The sequence below is a fragment of the Aulonocara sp. 'chitande type north' Nkhata Bay genome, linkage group LG22, assembly GCF_057382095.1.
Source record: "Aulonocara sp. 'chitande type north' Nkhata Bay isolate Kocher_YH1m ecotype deep benthic linkage group LG22, A_spYH_male_GT1.1, whole genome shotgun sequence".
Lineage (NCBI taxonomy): Eukaryota > Metazoa > Chordata > Actinopteri > Cichliformes > Cichlidae > Aulonocara > Aulonocara sp. 'chitande type north' Nkhata Bay.
Genome location: NC_141364.1, coordinates 13,008,031 through 13,028,054, shown reverse-complemented (window position 1 = coordinate 13,028,054; position 20,024 = coordinate 13,008,031). Strand labels below are relative to the sequence as shown.

At 38.7% G+C, this 20,024-nt stretch overlaps 1 protein-coding gene and 1 long non-coding RNA gene across 2 annotated transcripts; both read right to left on the bottom strand.

Annotated features, from left to right (window-relative positions):
• Window positions 1–7,506: 7,506 nt before the first annotated feature.
• Window positions 7,507–10,960, bottom strand: LOC147303648 (uncharacterized). The gene is made up of 3 exons (XR_015126870.1): window positions 10,809–10,960; window positions 8,948–9,058; window positions 7,507–7,863 (listed from the first exon to the last, which is right to left on the bottom strand). It is a non-coding gene; the product is annotated as an uncharacterized LOC147303648 (long non-coding RNA).
• An 18-nt stretch (window positions 10,961–10,978) lies between these two features.
• On the bottom strand, window positions 10,979–17,580 carry LOC147303647 (uncharacterized). The gene is made up of 3 exons (XM_086280333.1): window positions 17,440–17,580; window positions 15,601–15,711; window positions 10,979–11,975 (listed from the first exon to the last, which is right to left on the bottom strand). The coding sequence occupies exons 1-3, from the start codon at window positions 17,489–17,491 to the stop codon at window positions 11,755–11,757; spliced, it is 384 nt and encodes a 127-aa protein (XP_086136459.1). The 5' UTR covers window positions 17,492–17,580; the 3' UTR covers window positions 10,979–11,754.
• Between the last annotated feature and the right edge of the window lie 2,444 nt (window positions 17,581–20,024).

Here is a 20,024-nt window from a genome sequence, read left to right as displayed (position 1 = left end):
ACTTGATATCATTCATGAGGGATACATTTGACATGTTTCACATATTATAGACCCGCGGCCTTATGTTTCAACACCCCTGGTTTAAACAAACGTGCTTAGTTGATGCTCAGTCTCTGATTTTAAGAGGCTCATACATTATTGTGCTCACATTGTTAAAAACTGCAAAGCATGCTTGTGACTGAGTTGGCCATTGCAAAAATATCCCAGTTCTCTGCCTTGAAAATTTCCTGGGTTTCTTTAGTAGTTTGTTTTGGCTCATTAACAATTTTCACTGTGAAGCCTGTCTGACCTGTTTTTCAGCACTTGGCTCAATCTGAGCAGAGAATATAGCCCATCCCGTTCCTTCTATCAGTAGTCACATTGTCAATAAACTCAAGTGATCTGGTTTCACTGACAGCCATGCGAGCCCATGACATAATAATACCTCCACCATGTTTGACAGATTACTTGTGGTGTGCGGATCGATATTGAAATATCGATTCTTCCGATACCAGTAATTTATGTTCTAGAATCGATTCTCATCAATATCGATATTTTAGTACTTTGGGGTAAATTTGTAGTTTTTCATTAACAGGAACACCGTGGAAAGAAACTATGTCATTCGGATTGTCTAAATTGGAAGGAACTACTTCCTCTTGCCTTTCACGGTCATATGCAAACTACTGGCCTGCGCACTCACGCTGAGCGTGAACGAAGTCACGTGTGGACGTATTTTACCTCCACAAACGACCGAGACGTGGTTTGCGATACATGTGGCAAGACAGTGAGGTGTTGTGGCAACACCACTAACCTAGTCAAACACCTCAGAGTAAATCATATCACAGAATATGACGAGCTTATGTTGAGGCGAACTGAAGAGGAGGAGAGGGACAGGTGCTGCTAGGGGAGTCAGACGTCTCTGGCGGAGTCCTTTAGTGCTGCAGGCAGGCAAGGTGTTCAAATAGCACAAAACTTCAGATTTTTTATTTATGCATGATAATTCTGCATTACTAAGCAATATGAACAAGTAGTCTGATGTCCTGTAATCATTATGAAGCTATATTATTCCGATTACCGGTACATAATACAGTTATATATTGTATTATGAAATACAATGAAACATTAAGTTTTTGTACAGAGTATCGGTATCAGATCAGTATCATCGATACCACTCTGAATTCATCAGAAAGGAAACCAGTGGTATCGCACATCACTACTGATTATATGCTTCAGTTCATGAGCCGTTTCTCTCCGTCTCCATGCTTTTCTCTTCCCATTGTACGAGCTTGTTTTGGTTTCATCTGTCTCAAAAATAATTTTTTCTGAATCATGCAGGCTCCTTTGGGTGTTTTCTGGGAAAGAAACGCGAGTTTCTTTTTAACATTAAACACAAAAGGCATTAGTAAGGTCTACAAACCTATTCCACCCCACATTTAGATTTGGGGATCTGGTCAGCCTGTTTGTTTTACCTTATTTTACAGAAGTTTTTGGATTTTCCTGCTATTTCTGAAAATAACAACAACTTGTAAATATGTATGTAAAATTAGCACCTTGGGGGCCAAACTGAAAAGATAACTTACAGAAAACACTCTACTTGCTGTAAATATTAAATCTCCTTTCAAATTAACACATTCAGGATCACAGTCCTCATATTTCACATTTCACAGATTTTTGTTGTCTTGGTTTTTTTAAAAAAGTTTCTTGTCACAAAAGTTTTTATTTGCTTCATTTAATTCTGACAAGTTTTACCAGCCACTTGTAAAATGCTGCCCCCTAGAGGTGAAGGTGTTACTCACAATCCACAGAAAATCTGGAGGTCGCGTCTCCAGAAATTTTGAGTATAAGTTGTTACATTTTCTGCATTCTGATAATTTTTGTTTTTTGGACTGATTTGTAAGTTTTCTAAAGGATAACTGTCCCAGAGAGAACTGATACAGGCATGGAGACAACATCCGTTTTACTGTGATGTAACAGCGCTGACCACTGCAGCACCGTGCTGCCTCACAATCTTCATGTTGCTTTAAAACAACTATTCTCAACTTTAATCCTTTAAATTTTTCACTGTGCACATGCTGACATAATTCACTATTTCTTCTTTTATTTGCTCTTTACTTCTTTTATGCACTAATTTTAATTGATTTCTGTCCATATTCAAAGCTTTCTGCATTTTCAAAACATGCCACACGGACGCCATCTGTGATGGTTTTAACGTGTTTGCTTCTTCGTCTCAGCTTCGTTACTGAGGCTGGCTGAGACCAAGTATCACAGGCTTGCTGTGTGGTAGCCTGGGAGTGAACACAAATGCAGGACTCTGGAGACTGAACATAAACTCAACAAAGCAGCTTCATTGCTGTACTCACAAACTCAAACAATACAAAATACAAAACTAAGTAAACTAGGAAACTGACTACAAAGAAACACAGGACGGCCGAGAGAGGACATAGCATTAGGGGAGGACTGATAATGATGTGATAAAAGAAAGGAGGGAAACTGAGGACTCAAATACACACATGAGGTAAGAGTGGAGACACCTTGGGAACAAAATTCAGCTAAGGAACCAAGAAGCAAAACTGACTATCAAAATAAGACAGGAAACAGATGTCAATTGTTTTAATTCCCATTAATTTACTTTTCTTGTTCCTGGAAACTTTCATCTTGTTACTGGACTTACTCAGTGTGGTTTCTTTTCAGCAGTTTGACCACAGAGCCTTGACTCACAGGTTCTCTTCTAATGATGTTGAGATGTATAACTCTGGGAAGCACTAAAGTGGGTTCTTAAAAGCTGATTTCTTACATTCCAGTTCAATTCTTGTCCAGAAAGGTTTTTTTTATTTATTTTTATTTTTTTTTTTGTACCAGTGTCATCAATGTTTATTCATCTTTACCCAGCTGAGCAGTTTATTACACTAGATAGTAGCATGTAGAGTTTTTTGCTTTACTTTTCAGCAAAACAATCCCGTTTTAGTGAGACAGAATTGATAATAATGTGCTTTTTAAATTTTTGGTCTATTTTGGTTGTTTTTCTAATTTTTCATCAGCTCTACCATTGCTAGCAGTCTTATTTGGTCATTTTGTGTCTCTTTATAATACAGTCTATAATATTGTAGCGGGCTAAGGGGAGGAGCCACTAGCCCAAAGACTCATGGGACTGTTCACGTGACATTCACAAGTTAATGATCTATTATACATTAACAATAACATGTTATACATTAACATGTTATTGTTAATGTATAACATTATTGCAGCTGTTTGTTCTGTATTGAGTGTGGCCAGCAATGGACACCATGACTGAGACTGCTGCACCCGTTAATGACCTCTGACCGCTGTTCTTGGATATTCCTAATAAAACTGCATTTCTGTAGCTGAGCAGTGTAAAGAACACAGGAACTGCAGGTCTAAAATAAAGCTCTACATCTTCTACTTTGCTGAAGTTTGCCACAATATGGTTTGGTTGTGTTTTTTCTGTGCATTTGCTTTTATTTTTGCATGTTTTTATGACTGAGCAGCATCTCATATAGATGTGCTTTTGTGTTCTTTGACAGATGTTTTGCATGTATTTGTGTTTAGTTTGCATCTCTTTCTGCTATTTTTCTCTTTTTGGTGTTGTTTTCATTTCAAGGTTTGCGTTGTGTTTCTTTATTACCAGTTTATGCTGTGGGTGTCTGACTGCTTGTGTTCTTGTTGTGGCTTGCTGATGTTGTTCTGCAGATGTTAATGGTTCGGTGTGTCTTTTTCCAATTCTTTTGTATTTGGAGTGTCTTTGCACATTGTTGTGTTTTTGCATCTTTCGTGTCTTTTCTGTTACTTTGTTTTTCTAAAAATCCAGTTTAAGGTAACTTTTAACACCTTTTGTGTGTCTTTGGAGAGAGAGTTCAATCTGTCAAGATCTGCAAGGCAGATCGTCAAGAGATGAGAAGTGTGGACCCAAGTGCAAGCACTGATAACTGAGTAACTGGATGAGTTTATTTCCAGGGCAAGGTGAAGCAGAAAACAAAAGTAGAGCATGGCAGGGAACTAAATTTAACAAAACCTAAACTGGGAGCAGCTACAAAACAATAATACAGAGGAACAAAAAAAACCTGGAACATGGAGAAGTCCAACAGGGTTCACACAGGAGACAGACAAACCAGGACCTAATACAGGCAAACACAAGGCTTAAATACACAGAGGGATAACAAGGGAATGAGCCACAGAAGTAGAGCATAGCTGGGAACAGACATGACGAGACCATGGGGAAGCAAAACTCAATACACTGACATAAGACACAGCCCTTCACAATAAAACAGGAAATACACAAAGACGCAGACCAGAGTTGGAGAGAAAACCACTGAGGAGCACGAGGGAGAGCACAGACATGATGAGCTGGGGAGACATGGAATAACACACACGGAGGGGAAACCCAATAAACTAATCTGAACAATTTAGGACTGATAGAATAATTCCAAGAACAGCAAATGAACTTTACATGATACAGAAACACAAGGAAACAAAGAACGTTGGGTCAAAATGACCCAGGACCATGACAAGGGGGTTATTGAGCTTTCTTTTGTTAGATAATAAACATGACATGAAAACTGAGTCTAGTTTAAAGAGTAAAGAGTAAATACAAAGAGGAGTGTCCTGCTGGGTTCTCCATCCATGGATCATTTTACACTAATAGCCAAAGCTTTTTCCAGATTCAGTGTCTGTCCATGGAGGCCAAATGGGGCCAGCACCACCGGGGTACATTAAGAGATTATATGATCTGTCTTCACTTAAAAACACTAAGCAAAGGGGTTTAAGTCAACAGGTGTATACATTACTAACAAAACAAATCCTATAATACTGAATGATTATTGGTTGTTAAGTTTGTTGACAATAATTCACAGGAGAAGAAATTAAAAATAATCTGTCTGAAGTGCACTGTGCTCACCAGCCACTTTCCCACCGTTCAGCTGCTGACTAACAGCAAATATTTAATCAGCTATTAGGAGAAGAAGGTGATTTAAGTGACTTTGAACATGGCATTGTTGTTGGTGTCAGATAGGCTGGTTTGAGTATCTAAGAAACTGCTGGTCTGCTGGGATTTTTCCACAGTCATGTGATGTGGTAGATTGGTATCACCTGCATATTAACTCACCCTCAAATTTGCTGTGGGAAATGGGAGCTAATTTAAGAGTGGTTTTTTGTGTGTTTCACAGTTGTTGTGGGCTGGGTTAATTGAAGGCAGGTGTTTTGATAACAGTCACGCGCAAGTACACTTATATTCCAAACTGCTGTTATATTTCCTGTCACTCTGGTATGTTATTTAGTCCAGACTTACAATGGTTTAGATTAAAATGTTTATAGCAGCCATTCTGTTAGTTATATAATTAAGATTCAGTTGAATTTCTTGTTATATTTTCTGTCTTTGCAGGCCAGAGCCTACTATATGCTGCAGAGTTGGCTTCCTGAGGCCGGGGTGACTGTGGTCCTACTCTGTAGAGAGTGCTGGGTGTGTGAGGACAACTGTCCCCTGTTGATGTTGTCTATATGTTGAGGGTAGATGATTTGTGGCACGGTTGGCCCCAGCTTTGGAATGTGGTTTTTATCCCTTTGCAAGTGGGACACTTCCTTTTTTATGTGATTAATCTCGTAGCTGGGGTTGTTTCACATTGACCTCAGGGAGTTCATTAATAAATGTAATGTCAGCTCAAACTGGTTTATTGAACAGTGGGTTCATTGTACTCAAATGATCTCCAAAGCCATTAGCTCTCACTCCAATGGGGCACCTTGGGGATGTGGTGGAACAGGATATTCACATCATGGATGTGCAGCTGACCAATCTGCAGCAGCTGTGTGATGCTATCATATCAATATGAGCTACAATCTCAGAGTTATGTTTCCAGCATCTTGTTGAATGTGTGCCATGAAGAATCAAGGCAGATCAGAAGGTAAAATGGGGTTGAAACGAATACTAAAAAAAAGTGTCCCTGTGCTGTAGACTTTCTTGCAATTCACTGGTCGGCATTCATGAGTCATGGAAAGTCAGGTGGGGATGTAAAACCATCTGTGGGGAAAACAAAACCAAAAACAGTACTCTGCTCTAAACTGTATCTGGTTATTTCTGAGAGATTAGGATGCCACAGCACAGGTCATCCTTACAAAAGAAACACTCCAAGCCCAAAAGAGAAAAACCTGCTGATTCACACTGTTTATATGATCCTTAAGAAAGCCTTCACCCATTCATGATTAGTCAACAGTTGAGATGCTAACTTTACTATTTTGTAGTTTATGCATAAGTGACCCATGCGTGAATGGATTAACTTCTTCTAACCCAGACCATCCCAAAGTGTGGGGGCGGTATGAAAGGGGGGGGGGGAACCAAAACGCTTGGACACTGCCAGCACGGGGCGCCCACAGAAACGCAAAGCAGGAGATGAAGCATAGCTGAATATGTTTCCAAACCAACTTCATTCTAAGCCAAAGACTAGAAAATATGGTGAAGCATATCTTCCCTTTGGTTTCACCTGCAGAATTGGTTTTCCCTGTGTCGGGAGCAGCGCTGGGCTGTTCAAATCACGGACAAACAGTCTCCCACAGCTGTTTATGTTCTTAAACCCATTTTGCACAGAGAAGCATTTTTTGAAAAATGTATTGATAGCAATGTTGAATATTATTACACATGGGGGGGGGAAACAACTACACGTAAAATAATCACCTTGATGCCTCTGCCTTTCTAAATGTAACTGCGTGTGTATTGTAAGCGTGTAAAAACTGAAGATAGTCAGATTAACAGTATTATGTCTCTATCTGCCATTCTGCAATTCATCTCATGTAAACAATAACGTGGCGCTCAGCATGACGTGAAAAAAGGCACATACCTTTGACGTTGCGTGACGAACTCTGTATTCCTCGTCCACACGTAAACGCAAAAAAAAAGAGTTTTAAAAAAAATCTCCATTTTCGTTGATTCGAAACGCCGTTTACGTGTGGACGAAACAGCTGCGTTTTCAAATTTCCTATGATGGGATTGTACCACCACCATTATTCATGATTTTTATCGGTTAAACAGACGACATGGATAAAAGGTCAACAAATTTGGCACTGGATTTTTTTTTCCATACCACACTTCGCAAGACTGGATGTAGCGATGTGTTTCCCTATTATAAATTAACAGATTTAACAGGCAACAGAAAACAAAACAAAGAAAATTAAAAAGAACCTGGAGTAAGATTGTTATACTTAACAGCAGTAAATGTATTTTTTAAAGACCATTAATATGGAGTTGTCACTGAAGTTGTGCAGGATCTCTTTTTAGATTTAAAAAATTCAAATATTTTCAATATTTGGAAATGTTCCTGCTGTTTTTTTAGCACATTATTTTATTTAGTAAAGATTTCACCTAAAAAAAACATCTTATAGCGAACTCAATGTAAAGTTTAAGATCTAATTAGTATTGTCTGTAGGCATTTTTATAAGAAAAAAAACTTCTGAATAATCCAGGCTCCTTAAATTCTATTATAAGTATGCAAATTTTAATCAGAAGACCAGAGAAAGAAGCCACACTGATGCTATTTATTTATTAAATTTCATTTCAATTATTGTTTGATTTCAAAGCAAACAGGATAAATCACAGGAGATAATATACTGATTAACTATGGATTCAAGCAGTTTGAGTATTGAGGCATATCACAAAGAACTACATCTCCCAGAAGCTCCACAGGGAGGCCAGGAGAGCAGCAAAGAGAGCCACAGTGAGTGGGAGCTGGATGGAAGTGGCTCCGTTACACACGTCTGTGTTACAACACTGGAAAGAGGTGCTGTAGGCCACACTGAGGATGGAGCCGTTCAGCGACGCCCCGCACAGATCCGACTCCAGGCAGCCGCGGGTGTGCAGCTTCAGCCCCCCAGCAGCGCTGAACACTGCAAGGACCGGAAGCAGATGATGAGTAAATATGTAGCGCAGTTTTATCTGCTCCCTAAAACAGCACCTGCTGTTCTGTTTCATAAACCTTCTGGGAAACGTTTTTTAAAATAAAAGTGCAAAACTTTCAGTTAATACCGGCTGATTATCAGCTGAACCTTCTGTCTTCCACAGCCTGAAACCTTATAACTTTAAAGGGAACCTAGTTTGTTTAATTAATGTAGACTGTTTCAAAGGTTCAGACTGTCCCATGGTAGCATTTTGTCAGGGGGCTGAACCAGTGACACAGCATTTTATATTGTATTTTTTATTTCTTGTGTTATTTTTAGTTAAGGTTTGTTATGTTATCATCAAGGTCCCTTTAGTTTTGAGTCTTACCAAAGTTGTATCTAAGCACATCAAACATTTACACACTCAAATTCCGATGGATACATCGGGGACAACTTCGGGGCTCAAGTAGCCTATACACTGTGACTAAAGGAGCCAGGGGATGGAAACTGCCAATCTTCCAGTTCCTTTCAGGCGGTATGAACTCTGGGTGTGAACAAAAGGAATGCATAAGTTGCTTGGAGGCATTTAAATAATTATTGGCAAGTGACTATGACATCTGCCTCTTGAAATGGTAACTGTGTTAATATTTTCAAATAGTTCCTGGTATGGACGTTTGTTTCCGCCACAGTAATTTTGTTAAAATTTACAGATAATTACTCCAATTTTTGTGCCTTTTTGATAGCAATAAGTTATTCAGGTTATTCAGTGGTGGAAACAAGCTTCCATACGACGTCAAGTTTTCTGATCTGACTAAAATTTTCTTTGGCTAAAGTTTTTTGGTTTTGTTTTTTTTAACACGGAGCTGCTGCACACCCAAAGATGTATCTCTGTTTTGTACTGAGCTTTAGTATTTGACAGGCAACCCTAAATTTTTAATGTAATAATTTCACCTGAAATATTTGATTTTGTTCAATCAACCTTTGTCATTCGAACAAAGACGGAAAGTATTTCTGTTTTTCCTTATGTGTTTCCTCAGTTCTGAGCTTTCTCTGTCTGAATATCTTCACAATAGAGGAAAAAAAGTTTCCTTACGTGCATCTCCTGTGAAGCAGCTCTGATTTGTATTAGTACAAGTGACATCTTTTGATAGGAAGCATGTTCCAAAGATGCCAATGGGACACTGACGACAGGTCAGGCATTGTGCTGTGAAGTGGGGGGAAAACAGCAGAGGGATCAGGTTTCAGTCAGTCCACAGTTTCATCTGTTTGCCTCTGTTAATAGTGGAGGAAGCATTTCCCCAAAAACAAATTAAAAAATACATCACAAAAAAATGTATTTTACAAGTAAAAGGTTCCACAATGAAAGAAATACAGTTAAGTAAAAGATCAGACAACTGAGAGCAAAATAGACCCATAATGGTAAGTGGCTTCATTCAGAATGCCATAATGGAGTAGTTTTTAAACTTATGTTGTCTTTGTGCAATCTAAGAATTCAACTACTTTAACTACTTTATCACTTTTAAAGTCTCTTCTTAAAATTTTCTTTAACAAAAAGACTTTTTAATAATTACTTTTTAAAAGCCCAACCTTTTCTGTGATTTTATTTTATTTTTTAAATGTCTTTCTGTAAAGCGCTTTTATAACTTTGTTTAAAAAGTTCTGTATAAGAAATGATTATTATTATTATTATTATTATTATTATTATTATTATTACTTGTTTGTTATTTAATTATTAAATTTTTATTTTGCGTTTTTAGTCTTAAATGATTAGAAGATATGTTTCCTCGTTGAGAAATGATGAGGAACTTTTTAAGGAATCAACTGTAAAGTCCACAGGACCAAAGCTGATTTCTGGCTTTTTTCCCTCCCCTGAACATCGATGTTCAGGAACAATCATTTCCTTATAGCCGCAACCTAAAAGTTCAGGTACTTTTAAGTTGGGTCACTTACAGTTCTCTTATCTCAGCCCGTGTATCTCAGTCATCTACAACAAAAAATATTGTTGAGAATAAAGTAGAAATTTTGAGATTAAACCTGAAATTCTATTTTGAGAAAAACGTAGACGGAGATTACAGAGGTTTCAAGACAAACTGAAAGTGTATATGAGATGGTGGAATCGTACTTCAGAATAAGTGTTAGTTACAATGTGAAATATTTGTCTTTTAGGACATAGAAACAACGTGTTGACAAGTACATTTATGCTCAAGGGATGACGCAGAAAGCCAGATCTGGTCAGAAGGAAAGAAAAACCACACAAACTTGGAAGGGCTGGTCAGTGGACAGATGTGCAGATATCAGTGCAGTAAAGAGGATGTATGCTGAATCACGAGACACGATAAGACAGCTGATTAATTTGTTTCGTGACTCATCTACACAGGGCATATTTTCTTTCTTAATGTGACCCTAATAATCATATAATTATAATTATCTCATTGTTCTGAAGGCAGGGCTGTGATGCAGTTTTCTGCCTCGCCACTAGAGGGCGCGACCGTTTTGTGAGTAATGTTTGACTGGGATGAAAAATGGTGTTCAGGGAGGCAGTGTGAATCACAAGTTATGCTCGGGAGCAGTTTATGTGGGTTCAATGAGAGTATGCGTCCATAAGACTGAACCACACACACACACACACACACACACATACCCACACCCACGCTAAATCTGCCATTAAAGAGCTGAACGATCATCCCCTGCGATCACCACCGTAGAACTGAACCTCATATCAGAAATCATCATAACACTCATAGTCAATATAAGTCATCTATTTTCTTACTTTAATTCTAAAATCTGGGATGTTTTGAATTTCCTGGGACTGCTGGTGGTCTGTGGTCCAACATCCAAAATAAAAACTGAAATATTATGCTGTGATGTTACGGGTATTTTAAAAGCAGTTTGGGAATCCACCACTTGCTAAAAAAAACCCCAACCTCTTAATTTTGATGCTTTCTGTAACTTACCTGCTGCGATGAAGGCACCCAAGAAAATTGTCGCTTTCCAAAAATGATTCATCATTCACACAAGTCTTCTTAAAATAACTAGGTTAGGTCGAGTTACGTGTGCGTGTGTCAGGTGAATTTAGAGAAAATAATTTGCAACATTTAAACAATGGCTTGACTTAAAAGGAACATGCAGGAATGTAGTTTATCAGGTTTTTTTTGTTCCAACAGCAACTCTCCAGCCAATTATCTAAAACGTCACAAGCATTCACAGGAAAAAATTAAAATCAATTTCTCAAAAGGTAATTCGGAGCACAAACACCTTTTAGTATTTGTTCAACAGATTTCATGGACTTTAAAATGCTAACTGTTAATACTAATTACATCTTTTCTATTGTGTATTCACTCATTTCCTGCGCTACATCATAAGTGCAGTAAAACAGATATTCTGCACAGAATACAGAAGTTTAGTCAATGAACAAAGTAAAGAAACAAAACAAAACCCTGCATTAAAAACAAAGAAGAAGTTATGTCTTGATGCATGCTCAGTCATCCAGGTAAGTAAATCCCAAAAGATTGACTGTTCATCTGGATGTAGCCATTCCCCAACTCTCTGTGAATTTCCCAACCCAATTTCCTTTGGGGTCAACCTTCAGGATCAATAAAGTTTTATTGAATTGAATTGAATTGATTAGTGGTTTTTGATCAATGGTCATGGGAATTTGCATATGAATGATCAATGAATCGACCTCACGGCACATTGTTCATTCAGGGGGTTACAGTTTCAGTCATTGTGCGAAGGTACTGTTTATAAGATTGGGGAAACATGCAGTCAGCTTAGACTGAAGAAGTCACTTGAATGAGTGACGCAAAGTTTCTCCCACTGACAATGCTACTTCCAGATGAACACAACCAACCTTTTGGGAAAGAAGAAAACAGTTTTTATTTTTGCTGCTTGTTTTTGCCTTCAGAAGGCCCACGGGCTACAGACGGCTGCCAGGCATGCGCCCAATGCAGCGGCGAGAGGAAGGTGGGCAGATGAAGCTCCGTTACATTGGTCGGTGGTGCAGCACTTCCTAGTGAGGGTGTAGGTGATTCCCAGCAGGGATCCTTTTTCTGTTTGGTTGCAGAGAGACGAAGACACGCAGCCCTGATTTTGTAAAGTCATCCACTTACTGATGTCAAAGTCTAAAAAGAGGAAAAACAAGCATGATTTTTACAGATTATTCTCAGATTCTACTTTATTCCACTGAAGTCTAAGTTGTGTAAGGTTGTTCTGAGATTCTGAATGATTTGCCCTTTTGGATACATTTAAATAAAGACAATCAGAAAAAATGGTTGCAGATTGCTGGATAGTAACCACTGTTTTAATCTTTCAGCATTTTTGTATTTTAACTTATATATTTGCTTCATAGTGTGGTGCTTTTTATATTTGTTTGGCATGTGAAAAATTGCAGGCTTGAGTGCAGCTGGAAACATAAATCCACTTTACGGTGGCTCAGAAAGCCGATCATGCCTTAAACCTGCTTGGCGATCTCTTGTGACATGAGAGCAGCTGCAACCTTATTTAATGTTTTCATTGTGAAATATTTAGGCTCAAATAAAAGTAAGAAATTATGAACAATTAAAATGGTAAATGGCCTGCATTTGTATAGCGGTTTACTTAGTCCCTAAGGACCCCAAAGCGCTTTACACTACATTCAGTCATTCACACACTGGTGATGGCAAGCTACATTGTAGCCACAACCACCCTGGGGCGCACTGACAGAGGCAAGGCTGCTAGACACTGGCGCCACCGGGCCCTCTGACCTCCACCAGTAGGCAAACATGGGACTAGTGTCTTGCCCAACAAGATTTGGCATGCAGCCAGGAGGCAGCCTGGGATCACACCACCGACTTTCTGATTAGTAGCTGACCTGCTCTGCCACCTGAGCTACAGCCACCAATTACCTTGGAATTGTAAGATATTGGAGGGGTATGTAAGAAAAAACAAAGGTTTTGGGACAAAATCTCAGTGAATCACCGCCTTATCGTGTGAGAGGGCTTTGTGCGTTCCAGTGATTTCAGGAGGTTTGTTGTCAGGGCTAATTTACCCCTGGTAGGGTCTCCTAAGGCAAATTGTTCCTGACAATAAACTATTGAGAAAGCACCCATGGGTCCCACACCAAGTTAATCTCGGGGTAGGGGATAGAGGGCAAGTGGCCTCAAATTGATTTTGGCAAACCATCAGGTGACTCAGGAGGAAGCAATACTCTTTCACACTGTGTGCAATGGGGGTGATGTGCTGCTGACTTCAGGTGGTAGAAAAAACACTGTCAGGATCTCCTGAATCCCCCTGACATGCCTCCCATACTGAAAGCAAAGTCTGGCGATGATGCATAGGACTTGAAATAAAGCACCAGTTATTCTGCACCGCCACAGTCTTGTTCCATTAAACTGTGAACACGGCAGTATTGGAAGGCTGTAGCTGAAGGTGGAGTTAGTAACAACACAGCCTGGAGCAGACTTTAATCTTTGTGGGACACTCTGCTGTTGTTTCTGTGGCACATTTAAACGTTGTGTAACTAAATCCAAACTGCTTGTTTCACAACCAGTCAGAACATCTTCTGGAATGACTCAAGGTTTCATGCAAACCGCAATTTTTGATGGGGTTGTCAGACATACAGGATGAAGTAATTATTCTTCGTGCCAGCCACACCCTGATCTGTGCTTGCAGTACAGGTTTTTCACGCTCCACAGCCTTACACAGGTCTAGGAAACAATTAACAACTCAGTAGGAGAAAGCTACAGGGAAGTAACACTGTCACTGCAGATGCACAAAAACCCAGTGTCCTCACTCATGTCCCTATTGTTTTTGCCTAAAGAAGTCTAAAGATGGAGGTCAGATTTGTTTCTGAAATCAGATCTCTATGACTGGTTCTCTGTTTTGTTATTTGCTGGTCTGCTAATGTTGTGATATGGTTTATTAGAACCCAAACTTGTGTTGTAGGGTGTTTGTCTTACAATGCCCTGAGGTGACTGTTGTGATTTTCGGCTATATAAATAAAACTGAATTGAACTGAGTTGAATTCAAGCCACATTTTGTGGTAAAGCTTACCCTACCGGGTTGTGTTGTCTAAACCTAAACAAAGGGGCAAATAACAATTTTATTTAAAATAAGTACTTACAGTTGGTTTAACAGAGGACTCAAACGTCTACCTCTTGTTTTTAATCATTTCTTCAACCAAAACATCCTGTTTTCTTCACCTGACTTCTTAAAGCATTTCTTCTAAAGGTGAATTTCTCCCACTACCCGTGGATTCTCTTCATAGTTTTACATCACGCAGACGTGGCTATGTGCAGCCTCACAACCACATTCCCAAGTTAACCTTAACTTAACCCGCACCCTGCACGTAACCTCTTGACCTGGTTGTTCAAACAGGTGTAATCCAGATACAAATGATCCAATAATCCAGTTTACTTTTGTCCTGGTTGTTCAAAAAGGAACTGAATAGGAACTTTTTGATTGTGATACAAAGATTACCAGTGCTTTAACAAGGAGCACCAAAATCCATACAAAATAAAATATCCTTAATTAATTATAGTAATTTCGATAGAAACACCTATTTCATGGAATATTTCATTAGTAATGAATTCATTATTTTATACACACCCAGTTTACCTCACCCACGTTGATACAGATGCACTGTACTGCATGAAATAAACAAATGCACCCATGAGTAAGACAAAAAACATGGTTACCTCTGCTCCTGTTTGCTAGCAAAGCAGGTATGACCAGCTGTGAAACATGAACATTTCTCCTTTTTCTCTGCAGTAACACACTTTCTTCACTGTTTTCTTCATGCTTTTACTCCACTTAGGCTGAAACTAAAACTTGCTTCACTGAGCAAGAAACTAAAAACTGACCAGCAGATGGAAGAAAACCTTAAGAAAATAGACTGAAAATGAGGTTTCACCTTTAAAAGTCTTAATTCATTACATTTTATAATCTATTTTTAGATTATTGCTTTGACTTCCACCACACAGCTCACAGTTTATTTGAAATATTTTCTGTCTTTAGATTAGATTAGATTCAATTTATTGCCATTAAATGTCACTCGTCATTATTTATTTATTATTTTTTCTATGCTTAGAGATAAGTTCATTTATTTATTTATTTTAGTTAGTTGTTTATTTATTTGTGTGAAGGGAACATGCAAAGTAAGCATTTCATTGCTCAGCGTGACCATTTTTGTTTTGCGGTGTATATGACAATAAACTTCTAAAATGTTGAATCTTAAAAAAGGATACAACTCACGTTTGGCATCTAATGTGTATACACAATATACACACACATATACACACAAACCATTTATGATTTTAATAAACAAAAACCCAAGTCCTGCATATATATTGTATGTTTGAAATATAATTTAATAGACTTTTATTACAATAAATATATAGGTAAATTTGGTGATAATTTCAAATCATAGCGAATACAGCAGGCAGTTTATAAATTATGATCCCTGTTTGGAATCAAAGAGGATATTGGGTGATATCCAGGTGGTGTTGACCATCTTTTATATACAGTCTATGTTAACACCAGACATCATGCCTTTACCTTAACTCTGGAAGTTAAGGTTTCACCTCTCATTGGAGAAGCTTCTTTAGTACAGTTCAGAACTGAAGAAGCTTCTCAGACGCTTTTCTTTCCAAGCTTCTTAACTCTGGAATGTACCTGTAGCAATGTGTTTGATGTGCAGACAGAATTCTTCAAGTCCTTTTATTTCAGGTAAGAATTCACAGAATCAACCTGCTGATTCGTGTTACTCACCCACTTTTCCCGTGTAGCAACTGAACTGGGTGTTGTTGCAGCTCTCAGTGGAGCTGAACAAGCAGTTAGGTCCAAAACCCGCTGTGCATGTGTTACAAGTCAGCGATTTGCCTGTGAACCAAGGAGGAAGAGAAATTTCAAGAAACTGTTCAGGAAGTTATGACCACAAGTTACTGGAAAATTTATCAAACATAAATCAGATAACTCATTCAGTTTCCTGATTGTGTTAAGTCATTTTTTTCTAATAGTTATATATAATGGACTGCATTTATATAGCACTTTTCAAGGCACTTTACAATGCCACTATTCATTCACTCTTGCATTCACACACTGGTGGAGGCAAGCTACGGTTGTAGCCACAGCTGCCCTGGGGCAGACTGACAGAAGCGATGCTGCCATATCGCGCCATCGGCCCCCTTGGCCAACACCAGAAGGCGGCAGGGTAAAGGGTCTTGCCCAAGGACACAACGACCAGGACAGAGAGCCCGGGGATCGAACCGGCGACCTTCCGGTTACAGATACGCTTCCCAACCCCTTGAGCTACGGTCGCCCCATATATGCTGGATAAGTGCATGTGGGATGATGCACTTACACAAAACACACAAAAATTATGTGATAAAAACATTTACAAGACAAAACATGTTTAATGGTAGATATTTAATGACACTGATTTAAATTTAAAAAATCAAAAAGCCATCACTGATTGCAAATATTTTTAATTTGGTTGGTAACTCCCTGACAACCGCTGGTTGCTAGGGAAAAGAAACAGAATGGGTTGGCAAGTGGTTGCTGTCGGTCAGCAGGTGAGGTCAGCTGCAAAGAGGTATGCAGTGCAAGATCTTCTTGCGGTTGCTCTGTTCGTGAGCAGACTACTGTGGACACCCACAGCATGGAAGATGCCAAAACTGTGAAAAGTGTCTTGAAAATAAAAGATGCACCTTGTGAAATCTGTGTGTGTGTGGCTAAGCTGATCATGACGTGATTGGGAGGTGATGAAACTACAGCGTAAATTTAACTCACACATTCAAATCCACTGTTATACAATCTGTTTATCTGACTTCCAGTAGCCTTCCAGGAAGCACTTGCCAGCCACCTGTGAAATACACAATTTCTCCAAGCAACCGCTGGTTGCCAGGGGTTACTCACCAGTGTCTGGACATGTGTGACTGTAGTTTGTAGTATTAAAAGCAAAAGTACTTTTCTTTTTTTACAGGTTATTTTATTATAATTTTTAAATCATTTCATTGCATTTTATTGTTAAAACTACATATCAAAGTTTATGTATATGTGTCATAGGTGGGTCATAAGAAAAAGCCTTGAAATATCCAGATTAAATTAATGAATAAACAAACAAATAAATACATAAAAAAAAATAAAAAAAAATTAGTGAAACATGCAAATATTTAAGTAAAAGCACTTTAAAACTACATTGTACATACTTCAGATGCAGGGTACACACTGAACAGGTGACCAGTCTGTCACAGCGTAAACACAGATAACGTTCGTACTCATACTCACACCAGTAGCCAAGATAGAATCAGTAACTAACCCCAGAAACTGCTGCTCTCTGGGTTGTGGATCACCCAGAGAGAAGCTCCACACAGGAAGAGCAGACAGTGGATTTGAAACCAGGACCGTCTTACTGTTTCATAACACTTATGCTGAAATGTTGCTAATTTTAATTAAAAGTGTGATAAATTTGTTTGTAACCTGAGACGTTCAAAGATGTGACCACTGGTGAAAGCAAATTTGTGCTTAAAACAGTTTTTGGTGAAGACATTTTTATATTCTTAAAAAGACTAAAAATGTACAATTGCACCAGCATCTGGTCCATCTTACCTGTAGCAAACAGGGCCATCAGTGCTGCACAGATCCACAGAAGATTTTTCATCTTGCTTTTACACAGTTGAGTGTTTTATTGAGAAATTGCAGATAAGACCAAAAACAAGTTTCCAGATGAGCGCTGGCGATGGTTTCAGATGAGGTTCTTAACTCTGCTCAGCTGCTTATGTGTGGAAAGGCGTATCATCAGGTCCTGAATACAAACAATAATGTCGGAATATTGTCTGAATGCAGACAATAGATTAATGTTGACTCTGATTTCTATTCATCTGCCGATATATTACCTCGCAGCCAACTGAGATCTGTTTGAAAAGGATGAAGCCTATTGAAAAAGGAACACACACAAAAGAGAGAAAAAAAGATCACTGGAGTCTCACTGTGTTTGAACCTTTGCAAACTGGAAAGTATTTAAAACCAGTATCATCATTTTCCTATAATGCATTTGGTTTTATAAAGAACAATGCCCAGTGCACTCCTTTCATTCTCATGATATAGAGCTGCCACATAATTACAGTAGTTGCATCATCTCCCGATCTCGTCACGATCAGCGCAGCCCACAAATAGACTTTTAAGAGCTGTACTTTCTAGATGATGAGATATTCAAAGTTTTTACAATTTTCACCATAATTGCAGATTTTGCTGATGAACCTCTGCCCCTCTATGATACTCCATTTACCCAATCATAACCCTGAGCTAAAACTATGTTTTAGGATTCTTATTATTATTGTACCTGAAAGCCATGTTTAATTTCCTTTAGGTTTTTCCATCATTGTTCACAGGCTTGGTCACCAAGCATGGATTCAAACATGCATCCCTAAGATGCATGCTGTTGAGCTATCTAGGATGATCTCCTCTGCCAAAATGTCACTAAATTTTAACAGAAGACACCAATTCATTTACTTCTCATACTCTAGACCAGAGGCTGGAAACAGTCAGGATTAGGGTTAACATTCAACCCTATTTAGACATATATTGCATGTATCCCCCTCCAGTTACATCCATCCAAACGCTTTCAAATAAAATGTATTATTATTATTATTATTATTATCCAGCTCTACAAATCTCAAATGTGAAATTTAAATCTAAAGAGAAATGCTTTGTGTTGGTTGTGGGATTTGAACCTACAATTTTATTTAGAAAACAAAAGAGACTGTGGTCTGTTTTGATCAAAGGCATTTCTCAATGTCAGCCAAAGGCTCTTGGGAAACAAGGGTGCATTCTTGAGTCAAGTATTGTAGACCACCACCGACCAGCCAAAAGCAAACCATAAAGTTATTTTAGATCTTACAAATGCATGCGAAGAAGTTTAGTTTCATTTGTCATTTGTGGGCAATACCTGCATTGAGATCCAATCCAATTTTGGCAATTCAAGTTGCTTTCAACTCAACTGCTTAAGTATTCTTGGAGCTGGACGAGCTGTCCTACACAGACATTTGTGACATATGCAATTCCATTCTTTGAAATCACTCCTGATCTTACTCAGGTGGTTTGTTGTTAAATTACTTGAAACTGTTGAGCTTCTTTTCAAGACCTCATCTATGGTCTTGAACTCTGGGTAGTGACCAAAAGAATGAGACTGACAGTACAAGCAGTAGAAATGAGCTTTCTTCAGAGGGTGGGTGGCCTCTTCCTTAAACAGACCCTGGGAAGTTCGGCCATCTGGGAGTGGCTAACAGTAGAGTTGCTACTCCTCCACATTGAAAGGAGCCAATTGAGGTGGTGCAGGCATCTGACAAGGATGCCTTTTGGGCAGCTCCAGAGTGAGGTGTTCTGGGCATGTTCCACCGAGAGGAAATCCCGGGGCAGACCCAAGACATGCTGGAGAGACTATATCTCTCAGCTGACCTGGGAATGCCTTGATCTTTCCTGGAAAAACTAGAGAATGTAGCTAGGGAGAGCTTTGGCTTCTCTTCTTAGGATGAGTGGAAAGAATTGGATGGATATGATGATGTCACTAAGTTTTCACCCAAAACTCGGTGACATCAGGAACCAAAGGCAAATCAGACCTTCAATTTTGGGTTTTACCAAAGATTTTGTCTTCAGATTTCATTCAAATTGTTTGGTGAAAATTTATATTCAGAACTGAATTTCCACTCATAAAAATGGCATAATTTTTCTTGTGCTACATCCCCAACTGAAATATTAAGCTAGATCACCCAACGAAACACTAGACACCAGGCTCATTCTTTAGACATGGTTGCAACATCTAAAGTGAATTTGTTCTTGGCATTCAGATAGTCAGAAGTGGTCTAAGGCAGAGGTCCCAAACCCCCAGGCCACAGACCGGTTCCAGTCCACGAGTCGTTTGGTACTGGGCTGCGAGAGTTGAGGCTCAGGTGTGAAGATTATGGTTGTTATCGTTAACTCGGTTTCCCTGGGTCTTTTCCTTTTGTGTTATGAATAAATCTTCTTTTTTTTTTAATTGTATTTTTATTGAAAAAAGACTTGTTACAAAAAAAAATTTGTATTATTTAGTCAAAAATATCTTTTTCCTAGTCCTTTGTTTTTCAGTCAAATAACAGTATGAACTTGGTGGCTTAACAACTTTGTGTTGGTTGTGGGATTTGAACCTACAATATTAT